General features: G+C 31.5%; 1 protein-coding gene across 8 annotated transcripts in view; it reads left to right on the forward strand.

Moving 5' to 3' along the window:
• Window positions 1-19,744, forward strand: part of SENP6 (SUMO specific peptidase 6) — a 91,719-nt gene extending 71,975 nt beyond the window's left edge. For 6 of the 8 annotated variants that reach the window (XM_016141694.2, XM_016141692.2, XM_016141698.2 and 3 more), the window contains 9 exons: window positions 5,919-6,041; window positions 7,054-7,146; window positions 10,290-10,720; window positions 11,410-11,490; window positions 14,384-14,487; window positions 16,036-16,124; window positions 17,347-17,415; window positions 17,515-17,665; window positions 19,220-19,744. In XM_016141694.2, coding sequence (XP_015997180.2) covers window positions 5,919-6,041; window positions 7,054-7,146; window positions 10,290-10,720; window positions 11,410-11,490; window positions 14,384-14,487; window positions 16,036-16,124; window positions 17,347-17,415; window positions 17,515-17,665; window positions 19,220-19,429 — 1,351 coding nt within the window. In that variant the 3' untranslated portion in view covers window positions 19,430-19,744. The remainder of the gene's footprint in view (window positions 1-5,918; window positions 6,042-7,053; window positions 7,147-10,289; window positions 10,721-11,409; window positions 11,491-14,383; window positions 14,488-16,035; window positions 16,125-17,346; window positions 17,416-17,514; window positions 17,666-19,219) is intronic. The other 2 variants (XM_016141697.2, XM_016141695.2) reach the window with 1 other exon arrangement.
• Window positions 19,745-21,311: the final 1,567 nt, after the last annotated feature.

Raw genomic sequence — 21,311 nt, forward strand, 5'->3', positions numbered from 1 at the left:
TGGGATTAAAGCATTGACAGCAGTAAAAGAAGGCTTCATTCTCTTTGGGGGTTGGGAAGTATGAGGGGCCAAGAAGCTTTCCTGTAAGAGCTTACACCATGATTCAGTATACACATGCATATTCGTGTATGTACACTGTGTTTAGACATGTATAAATTTATATGTGTTTACTGATTTGTGATGTAAAATGGGCATGTATATGAAACAAAACAACCCAAGTATCAGTGTGTCTAGTGCTCTCCAATATCATCTGGTTTATTCAGATGTATTTCATAAAACAACAGTTAAAAAATCTGACTATTGAAAGCTGCTGAGTGATTTTATAATCTACGAATGGTTGCAACCCACTGTTTGGGGAAAGAAAACACTTGTAAAGAATGATAGGTTTTGATCAGAGAAATGATATCATAATTGAATTTCCTTAAGATCATTTTGACAAGCATGTTTATTGCAGATGTCTAGATGAGAGATACTTTAAGGAAATTTAATTAAGGTGATAAAAGAAGCCTAATTAAGGCATTTTAGTTGGAGTGAAGAGGAAATAATGAAATGTTTTAAGAGGTAGAATTGTTTAGCGAGACTCCAGGCATGATTGAATGGATATTAAGGAGAGAAATAGATGCCAAATAACTCCTAGTTTTCTGACTAGTGAGACCTGCTAAGTGATTTTGTCACTAGCCAAAGCAATGAATGCAAAAGCAGAATAGGTTTAGGTCAAGGAGGAAAACATCTCTTTTAGATATCTGATACAACAAAGCAGACAGTTGAATATGTGGTTCTATAGGTTAGTTGAGTTCTGGCCTGGAGACATACAGACTTAAAAGGCTTTACTTTGCAAGTAGTAGGGTAATTATGAAAATTGATGAAATTGTTTAGGTAGGAATACTGAGTGAGAAAAAGAGCTATAAGGACAGAACCTGGAGAGTAGATTTTGATAGAAAGACTCCCATGAATAAATTTGGAAGGTATTTGAGAGGTATGAAGAAAAATCCAGGGAAAGTGATGTCATAAAATTGAAGGGAGGTGAAGGAGATGGTATCAGTATAGCAAAGGTCAAAGCAAATAAGGACTAAGAATAACTTTGAGATTACAATGACCCTAAGCTAATTAGGGTGACGTATAGAGCCAGACTTGACCCTTGTCCCTGGTCCCTGGGATATATAATGAGGTACTCTTCCCTTTCCCAATCCGGTGGAGGTGCTATCAGTGGAGGCTTAGTGGGGAGCCTTCCACCTCTATCCATCAGTAACATGGAGCCCCTCCCTCCTTGTTGATGGTAGCCTAATAGAGAACATAAACCTGCACCCCTACCTGGCAATAATGAGATGACGTTCACTTCACCCATTGTAGTGTAGTGTCGATGAAGCCCACTAAAACACAAAAATTAAAAATGATCCAGAATCTTGTAATACTCAGAATATTTGAATTTCAATTTAAAGTTGCTCACCTCACCAAGAACCACAGAAATTTCAAACCGAATGAGAAAAGACAGTAGATGGTCAACATCGAGGTGACAGTGGTATTAGAATCATCTGACAAAGATTTTAAAGCATCTGTTATAAAACTTTTTTGATGAACAGTTACAAATACATGAAACTTGTTGACAGAGTAGATTACACAGTATAACACAACTATGTCCTATCTAAAAAAACTGTCTTCAAAGATAATGATATGTGTTAAGTTGAAAGGAAAAGGATGGAACAAGATGTAGTATGCAAATATTAAAAGGAAGCATTAATACCCGATAAAGTATTAATATCACATAAAGTAAACTTGAGGGCAAAGACAATTACCAGGTTTGAAAAGGGATATTATATAGTGACAAAAGGATGATCCACCAAGAAGACTTAGCAATCCTAAATGGGTATGCCGTACAACAAAGGTACAAAATATGTGACACAAAAGCTGATCTAAAAGGAGAAACAGAAAAATGCAAAAACACAGGTGGAGACATCAATTCCCCTCTCTCAGTAATTGATAGAACAACTAAATCAACAAGGATGAAGAATTCAACATCATCAACCAATTTGATCTCCTTACCATCAGGGAAATATTCCTATTTATGTTAATTATACCCTGTTTTCAGAGGCAATATTTTTTTTTTGAAGAGTTAATAGTAATGAAATATGTTGCAGTAAATTATAAATATGTCATAGATTTGCTGGCAGGAGAAACTGCCCTAGGTTGTAAATGCCTGATTTTGCAGATGTAGACCTTTGAAACCTAACAAACACATTTAAGGACAAGTTCAAAGTTTTTGATAACTAAATCAAAAGATGTCATCTCATACAAATGGCCAGTAAATATGTGAAAAGATCCTTGACATTATTAATCATCAGAGAAATACAAATCAAAACCAAAATGAGATATCACCTTAGACCCATTAGGATGGCCACTATTTAAAAACAACCCAAAACAGAAAAATAATATGTTGGCAAGAATATGGACAAATGACATCCTGTGTACTGCTGGTGGGAATGTTAAATGGTATAACCAATATAGAAAACATCATGGCGGTTCCTCAAAAAATTAAAAATAGAACTACCATTATGATCTAGCAATCCCATTTCTAGATATATATCCAAAAGAATTGAAAGTAGGGTCTTAAAGAGATACTTGCACACCTATGTTCTTAGTAGCACTACTTAAAATAGTCACAAAGTGGAAGCAACCCAAATTGATCATTGGTAGATGAGTGGATAAATAAAATGTGGTACACACGTACAATACAAATATTAATCTTCCTTAAGAAAGACAGAAACCTGTTACATGCTACAACACGAATGAATTTGGAAGACAAACAAAGTGAAATAAAACCATCACAAAAAGGCAAATACTGTGTGTGGTTCTACTTAGATAACTAAAGTAGTCAAATTCACAGAAAAAGAAAGTAAATGATGGTTACCAGGGGCTGAGGGCCAGGGAAAGGGAATTGTTATGTAATGGATTAAAGTTTTAGTTTTACAAGATGTAAAGTTCTGGAAATGGTTTCACAACGATGTGAATATACTTGACACTACCAAACTGTACACTTAACAATGGTTAAGATTGCAAAGGTTGTTATGTATTTTTTTCTATAAGTTTTAACAGAAAGATGTTATCTCTTAATCCTAATGTATACTAATTTAACAAATCAAGCCATTGAAAAGTCTTAAGTGAATATACACGAATGTTGGATGAAGTGTTCTGTGAATGTGAATTAAATCAAGTTGTTTGTATATTCAGGTCACCTTTGTCCTTAATTAAATTTCACTTATTTAGAAGATGGTTGATCTCCAACTATAATTATGGATATGTCTATTTCTCCTTTTACGTCTGTCAGTTTTTGCTTTATGTATTCTGAAGTTCTGTTGTTAGAACACATTCATGTTTATGTCTTCCTGGAGAATTGCCCCCTTTATCATTATGTCATGTCCTTCTTTATTCTTGATAATCTTCCTTGTTCTTAAACCTACTTTGTTCAAAATGAGTATAGTTATTCTAGCTTTCTTTTAATTTGTTTGCATGGTATATATGTTTCTTCACCTCTTTACTTTTAATCTATTTAAGTGTCTCTATTTAAAAAGTTTTTTGTTGAAAGCATATAGATGGTTCTAAAAAATAAGTTGAATTTCTATATTTTGTTTATACTTTAGTTTCTTCTATTTCATACTTGCATAATCTATAATTTTTACATTACAGTAGATATTCCATTGTTATTTGTTTATACTCTTGAAATTCTTTGTATTTTCAGGAGGTTCCTTGACATTTTAGAGTTACTTTAAAACAAATTTCATTTGGTAAACTTGATTATCTACAAGTTCTGCCTTTTTTGATGCAAATCAGTATTCCAAATAAAAATGAAAACCTAACAAAATTTATAATTTAAAGAAACCCCCATGTTTATGTTTGTTTTATGTTTGTTTTGGTCTTAGAAGTGAATTTTAAAAAGGAAACTTTTTTTTAACTTCTCTATTAAAATAAGTTAATAGCTGCTACCAGAGCTGCTCATTCTTTTTCATTTCTAACTCTGCAAGTTAGAAACAAATTTTTCACCAAAGTTTGCCAATATTATAAGAAGTAGAAGGGCATTGCATCTAGGGAATTTTAATAAAATGCAGAGAAGAATAGAATTACTTTAATAAAAATTACTTGCAAAATCATCTTTCAACTTCATCCGATAATTAAAGCATTCATGATTTGATTGTTAGATTGTCTACTTTATAAAATAACAAGTGAACAGTTATACCCTGACATTCAATGTTTAAATGATTTATTTACTAAAAGAAAAAATGTACCCAATGGGAGAGATTCCTATAAGATTTTTGTAATAAACTTGAATTTTCACTTTAATTCTAAAATAAGAGATGTGGCTGTTCTAATGAATAGTTCTAAAATATACATAAAAACAGAACTATACATAGTCACAAATACTTATGCATATATGTCAGATCAGAAAGACAAAACTATTTCAAAACACATGGATTTATTTACATATGAAATTGAGAGTCAGTTTTCTTAAATCAAAAATAACTTTTTTAAAAGTTGAATTATTCCTTTGTTTATTCAATTCAGTTTTACAAAGTAGACTTTGTAGTTAGGGCAAGTAAAAGTACATGGTTCACACATTATGATATGGCTCCTAAGCTCAAACCTAATTTATTTACTACATGCTCTATTTTGAGTATATTGTAGAATTTAGTGATTGATTTAAATTGTGTTATGAGCCGATTCATTGTCTTATTATTTTTTTAGTGGGGGTACCCTGGGTTTCCCTAAAGCAGTAGTTAGGTCCTTTTCATCAGAACTCAAGCTTTAGAATTATCAAATATAATGATAAAAGTGACAGATTTCATGGTATGCCCTCTGGGACATTTGCGATTTCTGCATAAGGAGGCTTTCAGACTATCCTCATTTTAATGAAGTGAAGGTGGTCATGAGCTTGAATGTGCATAGCTCCTTCGAAGGAGTTTGGAACATAAATAATTAAATTTAATATATTGTAATTTTCTTCTGTGATATAAAGGAACTGTTGCTTTGTTTTGTTATAGACCTTAAGGAAAAAAACTAAGGCAAGGAAAAATTAGAACTAACGTAAGATCACTTTAAAGTCATTGTTACAACCTCAGCATTGTACTGGTTCTTTCTATTTTCTCTTTTTATAAAAAGTAATATATGGCTGGGTTTTCATGGTTTATTAAGTGAACTGTTTAAAATAAACCACATGAGATAGTAGCTTTATTGAGATTTAATGCATATACAATACGATTCACCCATTTAAAGTGGTTTTAATATATTCAGATGGTTGTGCAACCATCACCACAGTCAATATTAGAACATTTTTATCCTGCAAAAGAACCCCAGTACCCATTAGCAGTGACTCCCCATTTCCTTCCAACCTCACTCAGCTTTCAGCAATCACTCATTTCTTCTCTGTCTCTATGGATTTGTATAGTCTGAACATTTCATATACGTGGAATCATAACATATGTTCCTTTGTAACTCGCTTCTTTCATTTAACATAATGTTTCCAAGGTTCACCTATGTTACAGCATGTGTCAGTACTTAAATTTTTTATTGCTGAATAATATTACATTGTATGGTTATATTTTATTTTTCCATTCATTAGTTTGACGAGCATTTCTGGCATTCCCACTTTATGGCTATTACAAATGTTTCTATGAACATTTGTAAGTGTGCCCTTGTTTTAAAATATTAAAAATTTCTAATCACAGTTTTACTCTCAAATGCCATTTTTCATTACTTGAGAATAATCTGGTAGTTATCGTCTAGCATATGAAGTAAACTTGGCTAATAGCTTCTTTCAGTTCGAAGGGGTAGAAATTGATGGTGGCTTAAAATATATTTAATCACTGCTTGACTTTTAGTATGTCGTAAACTGTTAAATTCATATATTGGAATTATTTTTTATAAAATAGATATTTGGTGCTTGAAAAACTGAAGAAAGAAGAAGCTGATCGAATTCATATATTCAGTTCTTTTTTTTATAAACGCCTTAATCAGAGAGAGAGGAGAAATGTTCATGAAACAACTAATCTATCGTAAGTCATGATCTTTCAAAATATTTAACAGATGTAGTAAGTCACTCAGATTTAACTGAGTAAAAAATCTCTTACTCATTTTGAGGCAGCATTATTTAATTTTGTTACCAATTAGCAAAATCAATATAATACTGAATTGTATCCAATATAAATATAGGTCAATATCCATAATTTTCTAAAGCCTCAAGAATGCCTAGAATTCAAAAAGTTTTAGGTGTGATATCTAAATCAATATGTTCCCAATATGCTTGATAATTTTTAAAAAATTGCTTGGATACTTGTTAAATACAGATTGCTCTGCTTTACCCTAGAGATCTATCCATGTTATTTAAGAAAGGAACCTGTGAATCTGTACTATTAATAAGTTCTTTGGATGCTTCTCAGACAAGTTAAAGAAATACTATTGTACATATTAGGCTTGAGTACTATATTCTTCTCTATGTAGTAATTGCATCCAGTTCTAATACTTTCTCGTAATTGGTCAAAAGATAACACCCAGAGAGTTGATGTAGCTTTATCATAATTGCTGTTAAATGTCTCGAATCGATGGCTGCTGTTTTCTGCTATTTCAGTGATTACATTTTGCATTTTAGAGTTGATGACAGTGATTGGTTTTCACCAGTGACCATAGTGTATCCTACTTCATCTACTCTATGATAATGCTCACTTTTCCTCTTTCTTCTCCTCAGTTAGCATAGGTCATAGTCTGATTTGCTTCTCAATATGGTTGCTTTTGTCATCTGTTTTGCATAGTAAAAAAAGTTGCACTGGTCCACACTAGTATGTAGTAGCAGTAATTAAATATCTCATTCTTTCTGGTTCAGTGATGGCAGTTTCACACTTTGCTAGCTCCATCTCGGATGTTCTGTTTTCTTTCCCCAACTTGTTAACTCATCTTATACATCTGTTTGAGCTGTTAACCTCTTAATCTTCATAATTTAAAAAGTTTTGCATATAAGCTGAAGCACTGAGAACATTTTAGAAGCTTAATACTATATCTCTTATCTTACAGAATACAGCAAAAGAGACATGGGAGAGTAAAAACATGGACCCGGCATGTAGATATTTTTGAGAAGGATTTTATTTTTGTACCCCTTAATGAAGCGTGAGTAGGATTTTCCTTTATGTAAATGTGATGGCAATTTTTAGAAAATGCATTTATGATGTGAAGAATTCATCCATTTTTAAACTTCAAAATTTTATGTACATCTATACTTATACTGCTTATTTTATGCAAATTAATGGAATTTTTCAGTGAATCATGTACAGTTGAATTTTACAAACACTAATCTGCTAATTTTGTTTTATTGGTAAATGCGGAATAATGTCTGTCATTTTTTAAAAAAGGTACATGCAGTCTAGCAAATACCAATAGAAAAAGCTACTGTATACAGAAAGATTATGTCCCATAGAAGAATTTGAATCTTTAGTTTAAAACACACTTTGGCTCTTAATCAAAAAAATGGCTAGATTTATGCCATTTTCTGAAACTGGAAACTGTGCTTACTACATGAAGCTATTTTCTAAGTAAATGGGGGTGGTTAAACCTTTAACGTTATTTTCCCCCAGTAGCTAGAGAGGTATTGATGTGTAGGATAGTATTATTATATAATTAAGACTTACGAATATTTGTATTTCATTTTTTTGTTTTTCTATGCCCTTCGGCTAAAGACCCCAGGAATACGCCTGTAATTGGATAAGTTGGGGTTATTACTTGCATCAAAGGAGAATTCACACCATGGGAAACCATGGAGCTGCTCTATGAAAGTGTGTTTGAAAGAGCCTATAACAGAATTTGGGCCTTGGTTTGGTGATTTAGGGGAAGATCAAAAGAAGCAGTGGTTTTCTTGGGTAAAGAAGTAGCATTCACTCATTTAGCAAAAAAGGGGGATGTTTGATATTTTAGGGCTTGTATTGTGACCTTATGTTTGTCTCTGCTTAGACAAATTATGAAACAGCCTTGGTTTGTCTCATTTTATCATGGTTGCAGAGTAACCTTGACTGAGGTTGATATTCTGTGAGACTGTTTATGTTTAATAAGCCTAACTGTGTCTGGCTAGCTTCTGAATGTGCTTTTTTTTTTTTTTTTTTTCTCACTATGGAAAATAAGTTCACCGTAGTATAATCAAACTTTATTTAAAACCCTGATTTAATGATAAGATTTCTAATCAGCCTAGCCAAAGATAGGTAGGTAGGTCAAAACATTGGTTATGGCTACAAAGCCCAACTTCTTCAAAGCTATATATATGTCAAACACAGTTCAAAACTAATCTTTAATTTCTTCATTCTTCTCAAAATAAGGCTTATATTTGTTGTATAAAACAGAATATAATAATATGTGAGCTGCACTAGGCAAAAGGGAGGATATGCATAGAAAGCCATGTATCAGAAATAAATTACAAAAATTTAAAATAGAAGTATAATTTGAGAAACCCAAAATTTAACAATAAAGGCACATCCCCCTTAATCACTCTGTTTGATGTTGATGAATACTATGATCAATGCTTACAGTCATCTTGATGAAAAGTAGAGGATGAACAGAGGTGCAGAGTAGGAAAAGAATTCTTCAAATAGAGTATTATGCCATTTGTTGATGAAAGACTAGCCTCCAAATCATGAGGGCTCAATCGGTTTTTGTTTTTGTTTTTGTTTTGAGGAAGTAAAGCCACAAATATTTGTATACATTAATTATAGACTGCCATATATTTGTCATCTGTTTAATTTTAATTTTCCTGGTGGTGTTAATTTCTTTAAATTTAAAAGCTATTTTTAAAATAATTGTCACAGTAATTATGAGACAGAAATTTGATATTTCAGTCTAATCTATATAAAGTTAAGTGAAATTATCTGTTTTATTGTCTTCTTCCATTGGTGATTTAAGCTCAGTGTAGCTGCTGTTAAAAGGGATTAGAAGAACAAAACCCTGCCTCTTAGAGGTCGAAAGTGATCTCAGGTGTTTCTAATTTAGCTTTCTCCTTTCAGCCAGTTTTTAGGTGAGGCAACAGAAAATGTATGGCTTAACCATATGTCATAACTAAACAATGTTAAAAACAGACTAAAGTTAATAGCTATAGGTTGAGAATCACTGTATTGTACTATATTTAAGCAATTTTAAAACATTTTTTCACATTTTAACAGAATTTCTGAAATTAAGAGGTGACCTACAAATAGCTTTATTAGTTGATTAAGTGAGGAAGTTTGTGTGCTGCTCTTTCTACTATCCTGACTTAAGTCCATAGGATACTGAGGACTAATAATTAATAATAGGAGAGAAGCATTTCTCCAGCTGTCCTTTATAACACTGATAATGAAGCCAGCCACTGTGACCTTCTACTTATGCTGTCCAATGAAGAGACAGTACTGATTTTTAGTATTACCTTGGTGGGGTAATTTAACATTTCGCAGAAATGAGAATGTAGAATAACTTATCTATGTCAATTATATTATTTTTTTCACTTAGCAAATACCTATTGAACATCTTAGTATATGATGAATACTATGTTCACCTAATAAGTTCTCGACATCTATGGCCTATTCATTTTATCCCAGCACATAACACTGTACCTAGCGAATAGTAAACCCTTAATAAAATTCTTCATTAAATTAATGACTGTTAGCCAGTATTAGCTGTATAGCTTCTTACTTGTGGCTTATGCCCTACTGTTGGGTATTTGAATTCAGCTGTATCATGAGCACTCACTTGATAGTAGGAACTCTACTAATACTTGAATTTCTGTATTTAAAATCAATATAGCGTGATTGGATTATTTAATATTTTCAATGTTAAGCAGTTCCTGCCTTATTAAGAAAAACACAGACATAGTGAAAGTTTTTAAAATGCTCTTTTAATCTTAAAGCTAGATAGGTTTCTATCCTTTGACATAAATAGGATAAAGGAAGGTAAAATGGGCATGATGAATTGCAGTGATACTTATATTTTGTTAAATTATCTGAAAAAAACAATGAATTTTTCATTCCACAAGCAAGATAAGGTTTAAAGGATTATTTGCAAAAGTGAATACAGGCTACATGATTCTAACAAAAATTACGTTACTTTTGAATAGACATTGTATTCTGTTTAATGAAGCAATGATCATATAAATAAATGGATTAATTTGAGAACTGAAAAAAATTGGGCATTCTTAATTTCTTCATAAAAGCTCTAGAAAAAAACATTTCAATTGATATTTATTGCCAAATATAATAAACTTTTTTGATATATTCAGTAGTTTCATTTGTTTTTTACAGTGCACACTGGTTTTTGGCTGTTGTATGTTTCCCTGGTTTGGAAAAACCAAAGTATGAACCTAATCCTCATTACCATGAAAATACAGCCATGCAAAAATGTTCAACTGTAGAGGACAGTTGTATTTCTTCTCCTTCAGCCAGTGAAATGGACAGTTGTTCACAAAACTCTTCTGCCAAGCCTGTAATTAAGAAGATGCTAAACAAAAAGCATTCCGTAGCTGTAATTGATTCAAGTGCTGAACAGGAAGAAAGTGACCCTCGTTATCGGAGAAACATATGCAGTGTGAAATGTAGTCTGAAAAAAATAAATCATACTGCAAGTGAAAATGAAGAATCAAATAAAGGAGACTCTGCATGCCAGAAAGTTGTTGATAGGACTAAAAGTGAGAATGGCCTACAGAATGAATATTTAAGTTCTGTGCACCATACAGGTATGTTTCTAAATGTTTTGAAAGAATCAAGGAATTCAAAGTAAATTGGATTTTTTATAAACAGGATTAAGATTTCAGGGCACATATTATTTTAAAGTCAGATTTATTGAGATATATAATTTATTTACAGTAACACTCATTTCATAAGTGTAGCTCAATGAGCTTTGATAAATGTATTATAGTCATGTAATCACTACAACAGTCAAGATTTAGAAACTTTCCATCACTCCGCAAATTCTCTTGTGCAATCATTCTTCTCCCCTCACCCCTACAGAGAGTGCAGTTTTAAAATGTAGTACAAGATGACATGTTGGGGTGCAGATTTTGAAGACCTCTTATCTAAAGGTATGAGGAGTTGTAAAGAGTTGGACTGGTTACAAGGCCTGGTGCAAAGCGTTTTTAAGCAAAGGCAGGCCTTTGACTCTGAAGATTTCAAGGGCATTTATGACAGTAGCAGTCAAGCTGCTGACCTGTTGAAAGGCAGCTAGATGGATGGATGCCCAATGGGATAGAAGATCAAACAATTTTGAATTTTAATAAATTTTTGTAAACCATCAAAAAAATGTGGTACAAGGTCTACATTTTATATTTATTTTTATTTCATAGAAAATTCACTGTATTCAGCATAAACAGTACTTATACAGTCTTAGATCTGTAATGTGAATTAGTTCAGTCTTTTCAATTTACAGATGAGCAATTTGAGATCAAGTGGCCAGAGGCAGAAATTAAAGCTTTCTCCTCCAAAATAGTTGTTGATATTCAAATTAAAGGTTAGTTCTTTATTTCTTACTCTCCTTCATTGTTTTCAGTGGGAAGGGCACTGGGCCAATCTCTTTTTCCTTTCAGTTCTAAAATATTGTTTTTGTCTTTGAATGAGTTCTATATTTCTAGCACTTGCTACAGAAATCTATTTAAATATCATATTAAATCAATTATATAGTTTCTTATCCAACCTAAAAGTAAAATAGTGTACTTTATAAAACCCATAACATGGCTTTCGTATGTACCTTGCAAACTTACTAAACTGTGAATAAGTCAATATATTTTCTTTGGAGGAAAAAAAGTCAGTATAAGGCATAGATGAAATTATGTGAATTCAGAAAGAATCTATCAAAAATTGTGAATGCTGAACATACCCTTGGTACTTCTATCAGCTTATATTACTTTAATAAGTCAGAAAGCTGTTGCTGATCTCCTTAAAAATATTTTTGATTTGTTTGACATACTAAACTGCGTAAAGCTGACAGTAGCCCTAGAATGTTGATCTTTGTGCCTTTGGGAGATAAGAAGCAGAGAGGGGAATGGTATGTGAATTGTATCTCCATTGAACTATTTTTTTTTAAGTTTCTCTTTGATCAGTAACCTCATACACTTTAATGTGAATTCAAAAATGAATTAAAATGCGTGATTTAAAACAGTGCCATGGGACAAAGCCTAGGGCTTCATTTACGCAAACCCTAGATATTTCTAGTGACCTTCTACTACAAATTAATATTCTAGTCCAGTAGTGGCCAGTTAAAGTTGAGTAAGTAGTCTCACAAATGCTAGTGGAGATCTAAGTAAAGAATAATCGGTTTTATGTTGTTTGCCTTTTTAATATCTGTTTATTCTCTATATTTTTTATTATAATTTGTATTTGGTTTTTTGTTTTGTTTTTAATATGCGTGTAACTATATCAACTATATCTTACATAAAGGAAATTAATTTATCTTTATTTTGTGTGATACATTAATATTTTCTATCCTTTTTAATGCTTGTCTTAATCCAATAATGATAGTGTCCCACAGCTACTTGCCAGTGGGTCTGATCTCATATCTTTCATCAGATGTTTCCAAGGGATCATTCACCAAAAAGTACATTAAATAAGTGTGTTCTCTAAAGGTGACTTACTACCTCAGAGAGGATGGTTAAGCTGTCTATCTTATATAAAATGATGATGTACTAAAAATTAAGATATGAAGAGCTTGTAAAATTTTTGTAATGTGATTAATGTCTCAGCAGTTACATTCTGTTTGGGCTGGGATTATAGTTGATTGGATTCAGTGAAGCATTTTAAATACTTTTATATAACTATTGAACACATATAGTCATAAGTGTTTACTGATGTCAGATGACATGCTGTAGTAAATAAGTGGAATTGTATCTTATAACAAGAATTAGGTTTTTAAGGTCAGCTGTAGGAAAATAATAATGTGTGTGTGGTTTCACTACTTTCATTTGGTGTTTTTTCAGTTGGGCACCATATGAAATAGTTGTCTTGTATGGAACGTGAAAAAAAATGTGTATGTTTAAACTCTAGAATCACACTCAGCATCTTCAGATGATCTTACTATGTGAGAAGCTCTCAGGAACTGGGACTGATTGAGAGAATAGCCGATGGAGTTATCACCTGTCAGTTTATAACAGGGCATTTGTTTACTGAATAAAATAATTGAAGGAATTGACTATACTATTTAAATTATTGTTCTCCATTTTTTTGAAATGCACATATAGTTTAATTTCTGTAAGCTTCGTGTTTATACAGCAGTTTTGTAGATAGAAGTAATGTTGCTTCACTGATGGTTTTTGAACAAATTCTGTTCAAATATAGTCCTTTTAGCTTTAAACATAAAAATAAGATAGTACGTTTTCCATCATAACATTTAGATTTGTATACGTGTCTTTTAGGAGCATATTTTATTTTTCTGTTTTCTCATCTCATCTTGCTTATATTGATATTCTTAATTCCCTTTTTATGACTGAAGCCAAAATAAAATTTATCCAATCTAAAATAACTTAAAGTCATGCTTCTTAAAACTTGGAAATGGTATACTGTATAATTAACAATATTAGTATATTTGGTATTAAAGTGCCTGACTTGTTTTTCATTATTTTCATGCAAATCTTTCCTTCTTTGAGACATTTTGTGGGATTAGCTTCTTTCAGCATAATTGATTTTTAAGAACTTAGATTCTTGAAATGGACCTTTAAAAGTATTTATTTCAAATTTCTTTTATGAGTCATTTATTTTCATACTACCAGCACCTACATTAGGCTTGTATTATTTTATTTTGTTGAAAAGTCTGTGAATATAACCAAACAAGAAAAAATACACAGAGTTTGGGAACTCATCAATAACCACTATCCTAACGTGATGATTATTTTCATTTGTGTTTTTCTTTTTATTATTTGTCCAAAAGCAAGCGGATTTCACTTAATTCTAATTGTTATTTTTTATTTTATATAGCACAGTTTTCTCTATTTTCACAATTTTTAAATCTACAGTATTTTATGTTCTACAGCTTGCTTACTGTCCTGTTACTGGATATTTAGGTTACTTTCTGACTATTGTAGTTTCCATTATCAAAGATATCTTGCATACCTAGTACAAAAACAATTAAATATACATACACATATACATACATATATTTTAATGTATAATCATATAATCGATGCCTAGTTTTTAAATTTTAATGAATTTTAGGGTCTGAGTAGTAAAAACAACTATAATTGACACGCCAACCCAGAGTTTAATTAAAAATTATGTATTTTGGGGATATTACATGCTAAGGTAGATTTTATAGCCTTAATTACTATACCATGAATTGATTACTAGCTTAACATCATATAGTATAAGTTATATGCATGTTCTTTTTCATTACATAATGTTTCTTATTGATACAGATGGCTTAAGCAAAATCAGACTAAACTATAGTGATGAATCAACTGAAGCTAGTAAAATGCTTGAAGATGAATTAATCGACTTCTCAGAGGATCAGGATAACCAGGTGAAACCTACTTGGCAAAAATTTCTACTGTTTTGTCTAAAAGTTTTTCTTTGAAGTCTTAGAGGCAGTCCTTGAAGCAGTAATTCATGTTTCTGCATTTGGGTCTCATTTCAAAACACAGATTCAATTTACATTCAAAAGATGCTAGGATAAAGGTATTAGCGCTGTTTTGCTTTAGTTTTGAGGCCCCACCACCATCACCACCATCTCCACCACCACCACGTAGACAAGACTAATATTACCCTCCTCAGAAAGTCTTCATACGAAAGTAATTCACCCTATCCCTACCATCCCTTTCTCTTCCTCTTTTAAAGCATTTGTGGCCCATACCTTAATCTTTGGTCTAACTTGACATTAAGAGGCAGATGTTTAAAATTTGGACTATTTGGTACATGAGCATAGCAAAATTAAATTCTACCACTTATCCATTAATTTTTCTTTTGTCTAATATATATGGCAGGAGTAGATTATACTTAGTTAAAAGTAACAGGTCAGTTCCGATATTTACTTAGTATCTCACTTGTTCTAATAAACTTTACTAACATCAAGAATAAAGTATATTATTGAAAATATTTTATAACTTCAGTTAAAGAGGGCTTTATATTGAGAGAAAGGTTTATATGAATCCTCCAGCATACTATTTCTTTAATTCTTTAACCTTTCTTTAGTTGGTAGGACAAACTTTGAATTTACTTAGTAGTGAAGGTAATTTGGTACTGCACTGTTTTTCCTTTTTACTTAATCCTCTTGTTAACAAAAGCCATTTTTTGTGTGTGATGTTCCTTGGCTATGAAATGTTTTTCTCTCCAACTTATACAGACACATATATGGGTACAGACAGATTTAAGGTTTTTAATGAGTGAGCTCTTATGCTTCTTTGCTCATAGCAGTTATGTGAACTAACTACTCTAACTGTATTATTCTTATTCCTACTGTTGATTATTTTATTCATCAGGTTGCCAGAAGCTTTCTCAAAGAATAAAAACGTCTTATTTGTCTATATTCAGAATAATTTACCAAACAGGACATGATGTCATTATACTGTTTTTTTTTTCCTCAAATGAAATGGATATATGGCTTTGTTAAGGAAAAGTGTTTCCAAAAGCCCTTGAAATACTTCTGATTTGAAAAAAATATTTATGTAAAAGAATAATAAGTTTGTCACTCCTGTCCTATTGTGAAACAGCTGTCTTAGCCAACAAACTATATTTTCAAAAAAAATACCTAAAATCAGAGCAGTAGTTAGTATTTGACCAGAGAAGAGTCAATCATAAAATAATTCATTCTTTAAAAATTATTCTAGATTGAGTAAATGATGTAACAATTTTTCATTGACCTCTGATTGCTAGTTTGTTTTCATTAAAATGTATATAACTGGAATTTTCATAAAACTGGAATCAAGTATTTTCTAGTGTCCGATCACCTAAATAGAAAAAAATGTTTTTTACATATTTGTTACAAATATTTATATATTTGATAGTGCTATTTTGTTAGGTTATTAGTTATTTAGATTGTATATTTTCAATAACAATAAGATCTCTTTTATAGGATGATAGCAGTGATGATGGATTCCTTGCTGATGATAATTGCAATTCAGAAATGGGACAGTGGCATTTAAAGCCTACTATCTGTAAACAGTAAGCATTAACTATATATCTTGCAGACTACATGGTAATATTTATTTTTGTACCCTCATAGTATAAAACATGACTAGACAGTTTTTATCTAAACAAATACTTCAGCAAAAGTCACAATGACTGTCAGGGTCAGTGAGGAAAATTGGATCATGCCCAATGTATATGATCATATTGAGGAGAAAGAATAATGATTTCAGTCCTTTCCTTGCCCATTTTCAGTGTGCGTGCACACACACAAACACTTCCATTAAGAACTACTATATCCTTTTGGATATAAAATGATTTGGAACAGAAAAGGATAAAGAACTGTCATTCATATCAGTGATGTGGGGTTTTGAGTTTACCCTGGTTTCCATAGCTACAAGGTGCAGGCTGTGGACTGACTTAAGGCAGTCCTGTGGGACATGTTCCAGATGGGAACCCCAAATGAGAATGTCTGTTTGGTTTCAGAAGTACTATGTTCCAGAGGCTCCAGATTTCTTAATTGGTGAAGTATTGCTCATTTCTAGACTTCATCTCTTGACTTTTTATGGAAAATGTTGGCTGAAACTTCCATTAATAACTTTTGAGAAGCAGACTTCATTTATAAAGGAAAATACAGAGACCTAGAGCAGTTATGAGATCTCTTTCAAATTCCATAAAATTTTAGCCGGAAAGCACCTACATGTTTAAACATTTCAGGACTTTTTACACTACATTAAACTTCCTTACTAAACTTGGATTGACAACAAAATTTTGAATATTGAGTCTTATTTATAGTCAGTGTTCAAAGTGGAATCTTGTAAAAATCACTAGATTCTAAACTAATTCTTTCATGCGATGATTATGTGTCTATTGTCTGTAATAGATTTTAGTTAAAAATGGGATTATTTTCTTCACTGTCGCATGGTCCCACTTTTGGCAGTTTGGAATATGGAGGTGTTCAAATTTTCAGAGTTGTTTTCACTTTCTACTAAATTTTGAAGTATATTTAGGAATCAACTATGGAACTTTAGGGAAATATATTCTTAACTAAGGTACGGTTAAATTAATATTCTATTATTCAGTATTTAAGATAATCTGGATATTTAAGTATTATAAGGATATATGTGTCTATAAAATTTATTCCCCTCTCCCCCTAGTTTTACTGAGGCATACAAAGAGAATATTGAAGATTTTAAATTTCATTGTTAACACTCATCTCTTTATAAAGTATTAACATTTGGTCATTTCTACCCTGTAGACCTTGTATCCTACTGATGGACTCACTCAGAGGCCCTTCTCGGTCAAATGTTGTAAAAATTCTAAGAGAGTAAGTGCGAAACTGTACCTTGAACTTTGTATTCTGATAGAAATAAAGGACTATGTATATTTATGTGTGTACATTCTTACTATATGTTCATTATTGCAGATATTTAGAGGTGGAATGGGAAGTTAAAAAAGGGAGCAAAAGAAGTTTTTCCAAAGACGTTATGAAAGGCTCTAATCCAAAAGTACCCCAGCAAAACAACTTCAGTGATTGTGGTGTATACGTATTGCAGTATGTAGAGAGCTTTTTTGAGGTGGGTTTCAATTTAATGGATCTGATATAATAAATAATAAAATAGTGTATTTGGCCTTATGTTAGTACTAAAAACATAGTAGCGAACATTTTAAAGAATTTGGAAATTGTTGTTTCAAAAATTATTCCAGGGAGCAAAAACTACCAAATTGGAGAATTTTTAAGGCATAAAAAATTGTACTTTATCAAATCCAAGGCTTGTTGACCTCATTCCTCATCATTGATCAGCTCCCCCTCTCCACTGGCTCTTCCCATATTAAGAAATCTCTCCTTTGATTTAGACTACCTCTTTTATCCTCTTTTTCTCTTCACAGATATATTTCTGGAGAAGTATCTATATTTACTGTCTTTATTTTCACAAATCTTACTTGCTTCTCAAATCTCTATAATCTGGCTTCATCTTCACCCTAATATTGAAATTGTTCCTGACTTCAAAGCACCATTTGACACTGTAGATCATTCCTTCCTCATAACACTCTTTCTTTGACTTTAGAGATACAGTACTCTGTACATTTCTCTTGGATATTTGTTACAGTTATCTTAACTTCTTCCTCTTCTTTATCCACCAGCCAGTGTATTACTAAGTCCCATGAATTCTATCACTTGATGTCAGTTAAGTTCATTTTTTTATCCCTGCTTCTACTAAGTTCAGTACACAGACATCACTATTCTAAACTATTGTTTCAATATTACTAGACCTCTTGCCTTCTATTTTTCACTGTTTTCTAAAAACTCAAATCTAATCATAGTACTTTCCTGCATTAAATCTTATAGTGGCTTCCTGTTGCTTTTGGGTTAAGACCAAAATTCATGTCCAAGCTCCTAGCCTCATTTCCTACCATTATTAGTCTAGCATTCTATATACCAGCCACATGAATGTCATTCATTTTCATATATTGTATCATATTCTTGTATCTAGCCCTTGATACATACTTCCTTACCTGGAATACTCTTTCCTGTTGCTTCTGTCATTTCTTATTTGGTTAACTCCTACTCATTCTTCAGGTCTTAGCTTAAACATCATTTCTTTTTGGAATTGTATTAAGTCCCCAGATATGTATTCTCATAGGGCTCTGCTTCTTTTGTCATAATATTTGTCATATTCATTGTTTTAATTGTTATCTGTGTATCTAGACTAGCATCAACAAACCTTTTTGTAAAGGGCCAGATAATAAATAGTATTTTAGGCTTTGCAGCCATACAATCTCTGTTCCTACTCAGTTCTGATGTTGTGGCATGAAAGCATCCACAGACAACATTTAAATAAGTTAATGTGGCTGTGTTCCAGTAAGACTTTATTTATAAAAACAATCAGTAGGCAGAATTTGGCTCACTAACTGTAGTTTGCTGACCTCTGATCTAGACTTTAAGATCTGTAGGCAGAAACTGTCTTATATCTCTAGTGCCTAGCAAAATGCCTGGTATGTGATAGATAATGGATAAATACGTATTAAATAAGTTACTGATTTTTCATTTTTAAATCTGGAATGTTTTTGTGATTGAAACTAAACTATTCTTAAAATTTTAAATATGCATTTAATATTTTTATTTTTAGAATCCAATTCTCGATTTTGAACTACCTATGAATTTGGCAAACTGGTTTCCTCCCCCAAGAATGAGAACAAAAAGAGAAGAAATCCGAAACATAATTCTGAAGCTGCAGGAAGATCAGAGCAAAGAGAAAAAGAATCTTAAGGACACTTACTCAACAGAAACATCTGTAGGGGAAGGAACAGAACAATGTGTTAACAATATCTCAGATTGACCATTTCTGATACTTGTCAGTGTTGTCTTCAGAAACTGAGTGACTTTCACCTTTGGGTATAGACAGTAAAGAACTGAAGTGCTCACTACACAGAGTGATTTGGAAATGTTAATGCTTGTATAAATGTCATATAATTAATTCCCAATGGAGTATGTATTAAGTAAAGTCTGTAAATATGTTAATGAAGCCAATTTTTCCAGCATTTATAATTATTTTTTTCACTCGTTAGGAAGCTTTTGTTATGTATTTTCTGTTAATAGTACTTAAAACTGCAACTTCTGAACACAAATAAAAAATATTTATAGGAGGAAATGATTAATTTGATATTCTTTAATGAACTTGTATTAAATTCCTTAGTGGGTGTGATATATTTCATGGGCATATTCAAGTATCTATGATAATTTTTTGACCTCTTGAAATTGTTCTAAAATAACTTGAAATACGAAAATGAAATTAACTCTTAAGGCATTTTAAATAAAAAAGATATCTTCATATGCTTGCATAGCAGGAAAAAAATAACAGCTCTTAATTCATACATTCCCTTGTGATCAGGGAACCCCAAAAATAGAATAAGTAAAATTTCACACAAATAATTAAGAAGAAGCAGTATTAAGAGCACCTTGAATTATACTACTCAATAACTTTACCATACATTATTGTCAAGTACATTTCTGAAGACAGAATCTAAGACTCAAGTTAAAAATATTTTGGTAAGTGCAGCTTGAATTTCAAATATCTCATGTTAACTTTCTATATTATATCGTAAAGTATGCTACAATCTGTGTGATATAGTTAATTGATAAATGTTTTTAATCTGTACGAAAAGGAATTTAGGAATTTACTATTTTTTCTAATGGCCTTTGCTATTTTTTCATTGCTCATTTTGTTCTTGTTATTTTGATGAAGTATCAGACTGTGCTTGAGTTGATTAGTGTAAATTATTTTTACATGTAAAAGTATTATCTTAAATCAATTGCATAATGCAGGAGAAAAAAATTACCTTTAATTTTCCTTTAAAAATACTAAAATGTGATGGTTTTGATGACAGATTTACAGTTCATGTAGGAATCTTACATATATTTGCTGAAATTATTTTCAAGTGAAATGTCATACATTTCTTTTGAATTAACTTTTAAGACTTGAAATATATATTTTAAAAGTCATTTTTTGTTAAAAAATTTTAAAATGCACATATAACAAAAATAATTGAATAAAAGGAAGGCCACTTTTATCAGCAGCAACTATTTTTAATTTGGCACTTTTAGAATTGCAACCAATATTTTAGACTATTTTCTTGAATTTAATAAAGTCCATATGGGTATTTGGAGTGGATGAAGGTATCGTCAACAACCAAAAAATCTACTGAGACACTCATTAAGGGAAACACTAAAGTGTAAGCTTAAGGACGGTCACCGTTAGTGTTATCAATTATAGGTTTGTTACTTTGAACTATCTTAAAACATTTTTTATTTCTGATCAAATTTTTTATTTTTCTTTTTTTGTTTTGTTTTGTTTTTGTTTGCTTGTTTGTTTGTTTTTAGGAATACCCTAGCACTATTAGCTCAGACATGAAAAAATAAGAGTTCAATTTTATTATTCATTGAATATGGACCAAAAAATAAGAACTGTTTTTCAAAAGAGCCTGATAGCAGTAAACAAAATTGGTATATTTAATTTTTTTTAATGTACTCTATTTTGTCAGAATTTGAAGGTACCAAAAAAACTGTTCTAAGATGTTTATTTGTTTTAATTTCTAATGGTTATATTTTGCACTTTTAATTCTTGATAAGAGAAAAATATAACTTTTCTTTTGGGCCGACTGAAGTCAATTACATTTTTACATGAAAAATATAGATTGATGCCTATCAACTTTTTAGAGGTA

The sequence above is a fragment of the Rousettus aegyptiacus genome, unplaced genomic scaffold (assembly GCF_014176215.1).
Source record: "Rousettus aegyptiacus isolate mRouAeg1 unplaced genomic scaffold, mRouAeg1.p scaffold_m13_p_1, whole genome shotgun sequence".
Lineage (NCBI taxonomy): Eukaryota > Metazoa > Chordata > Mammalia > Chiroptera > Pteropodidae > Rousettus > Rousettus aegyptiacus.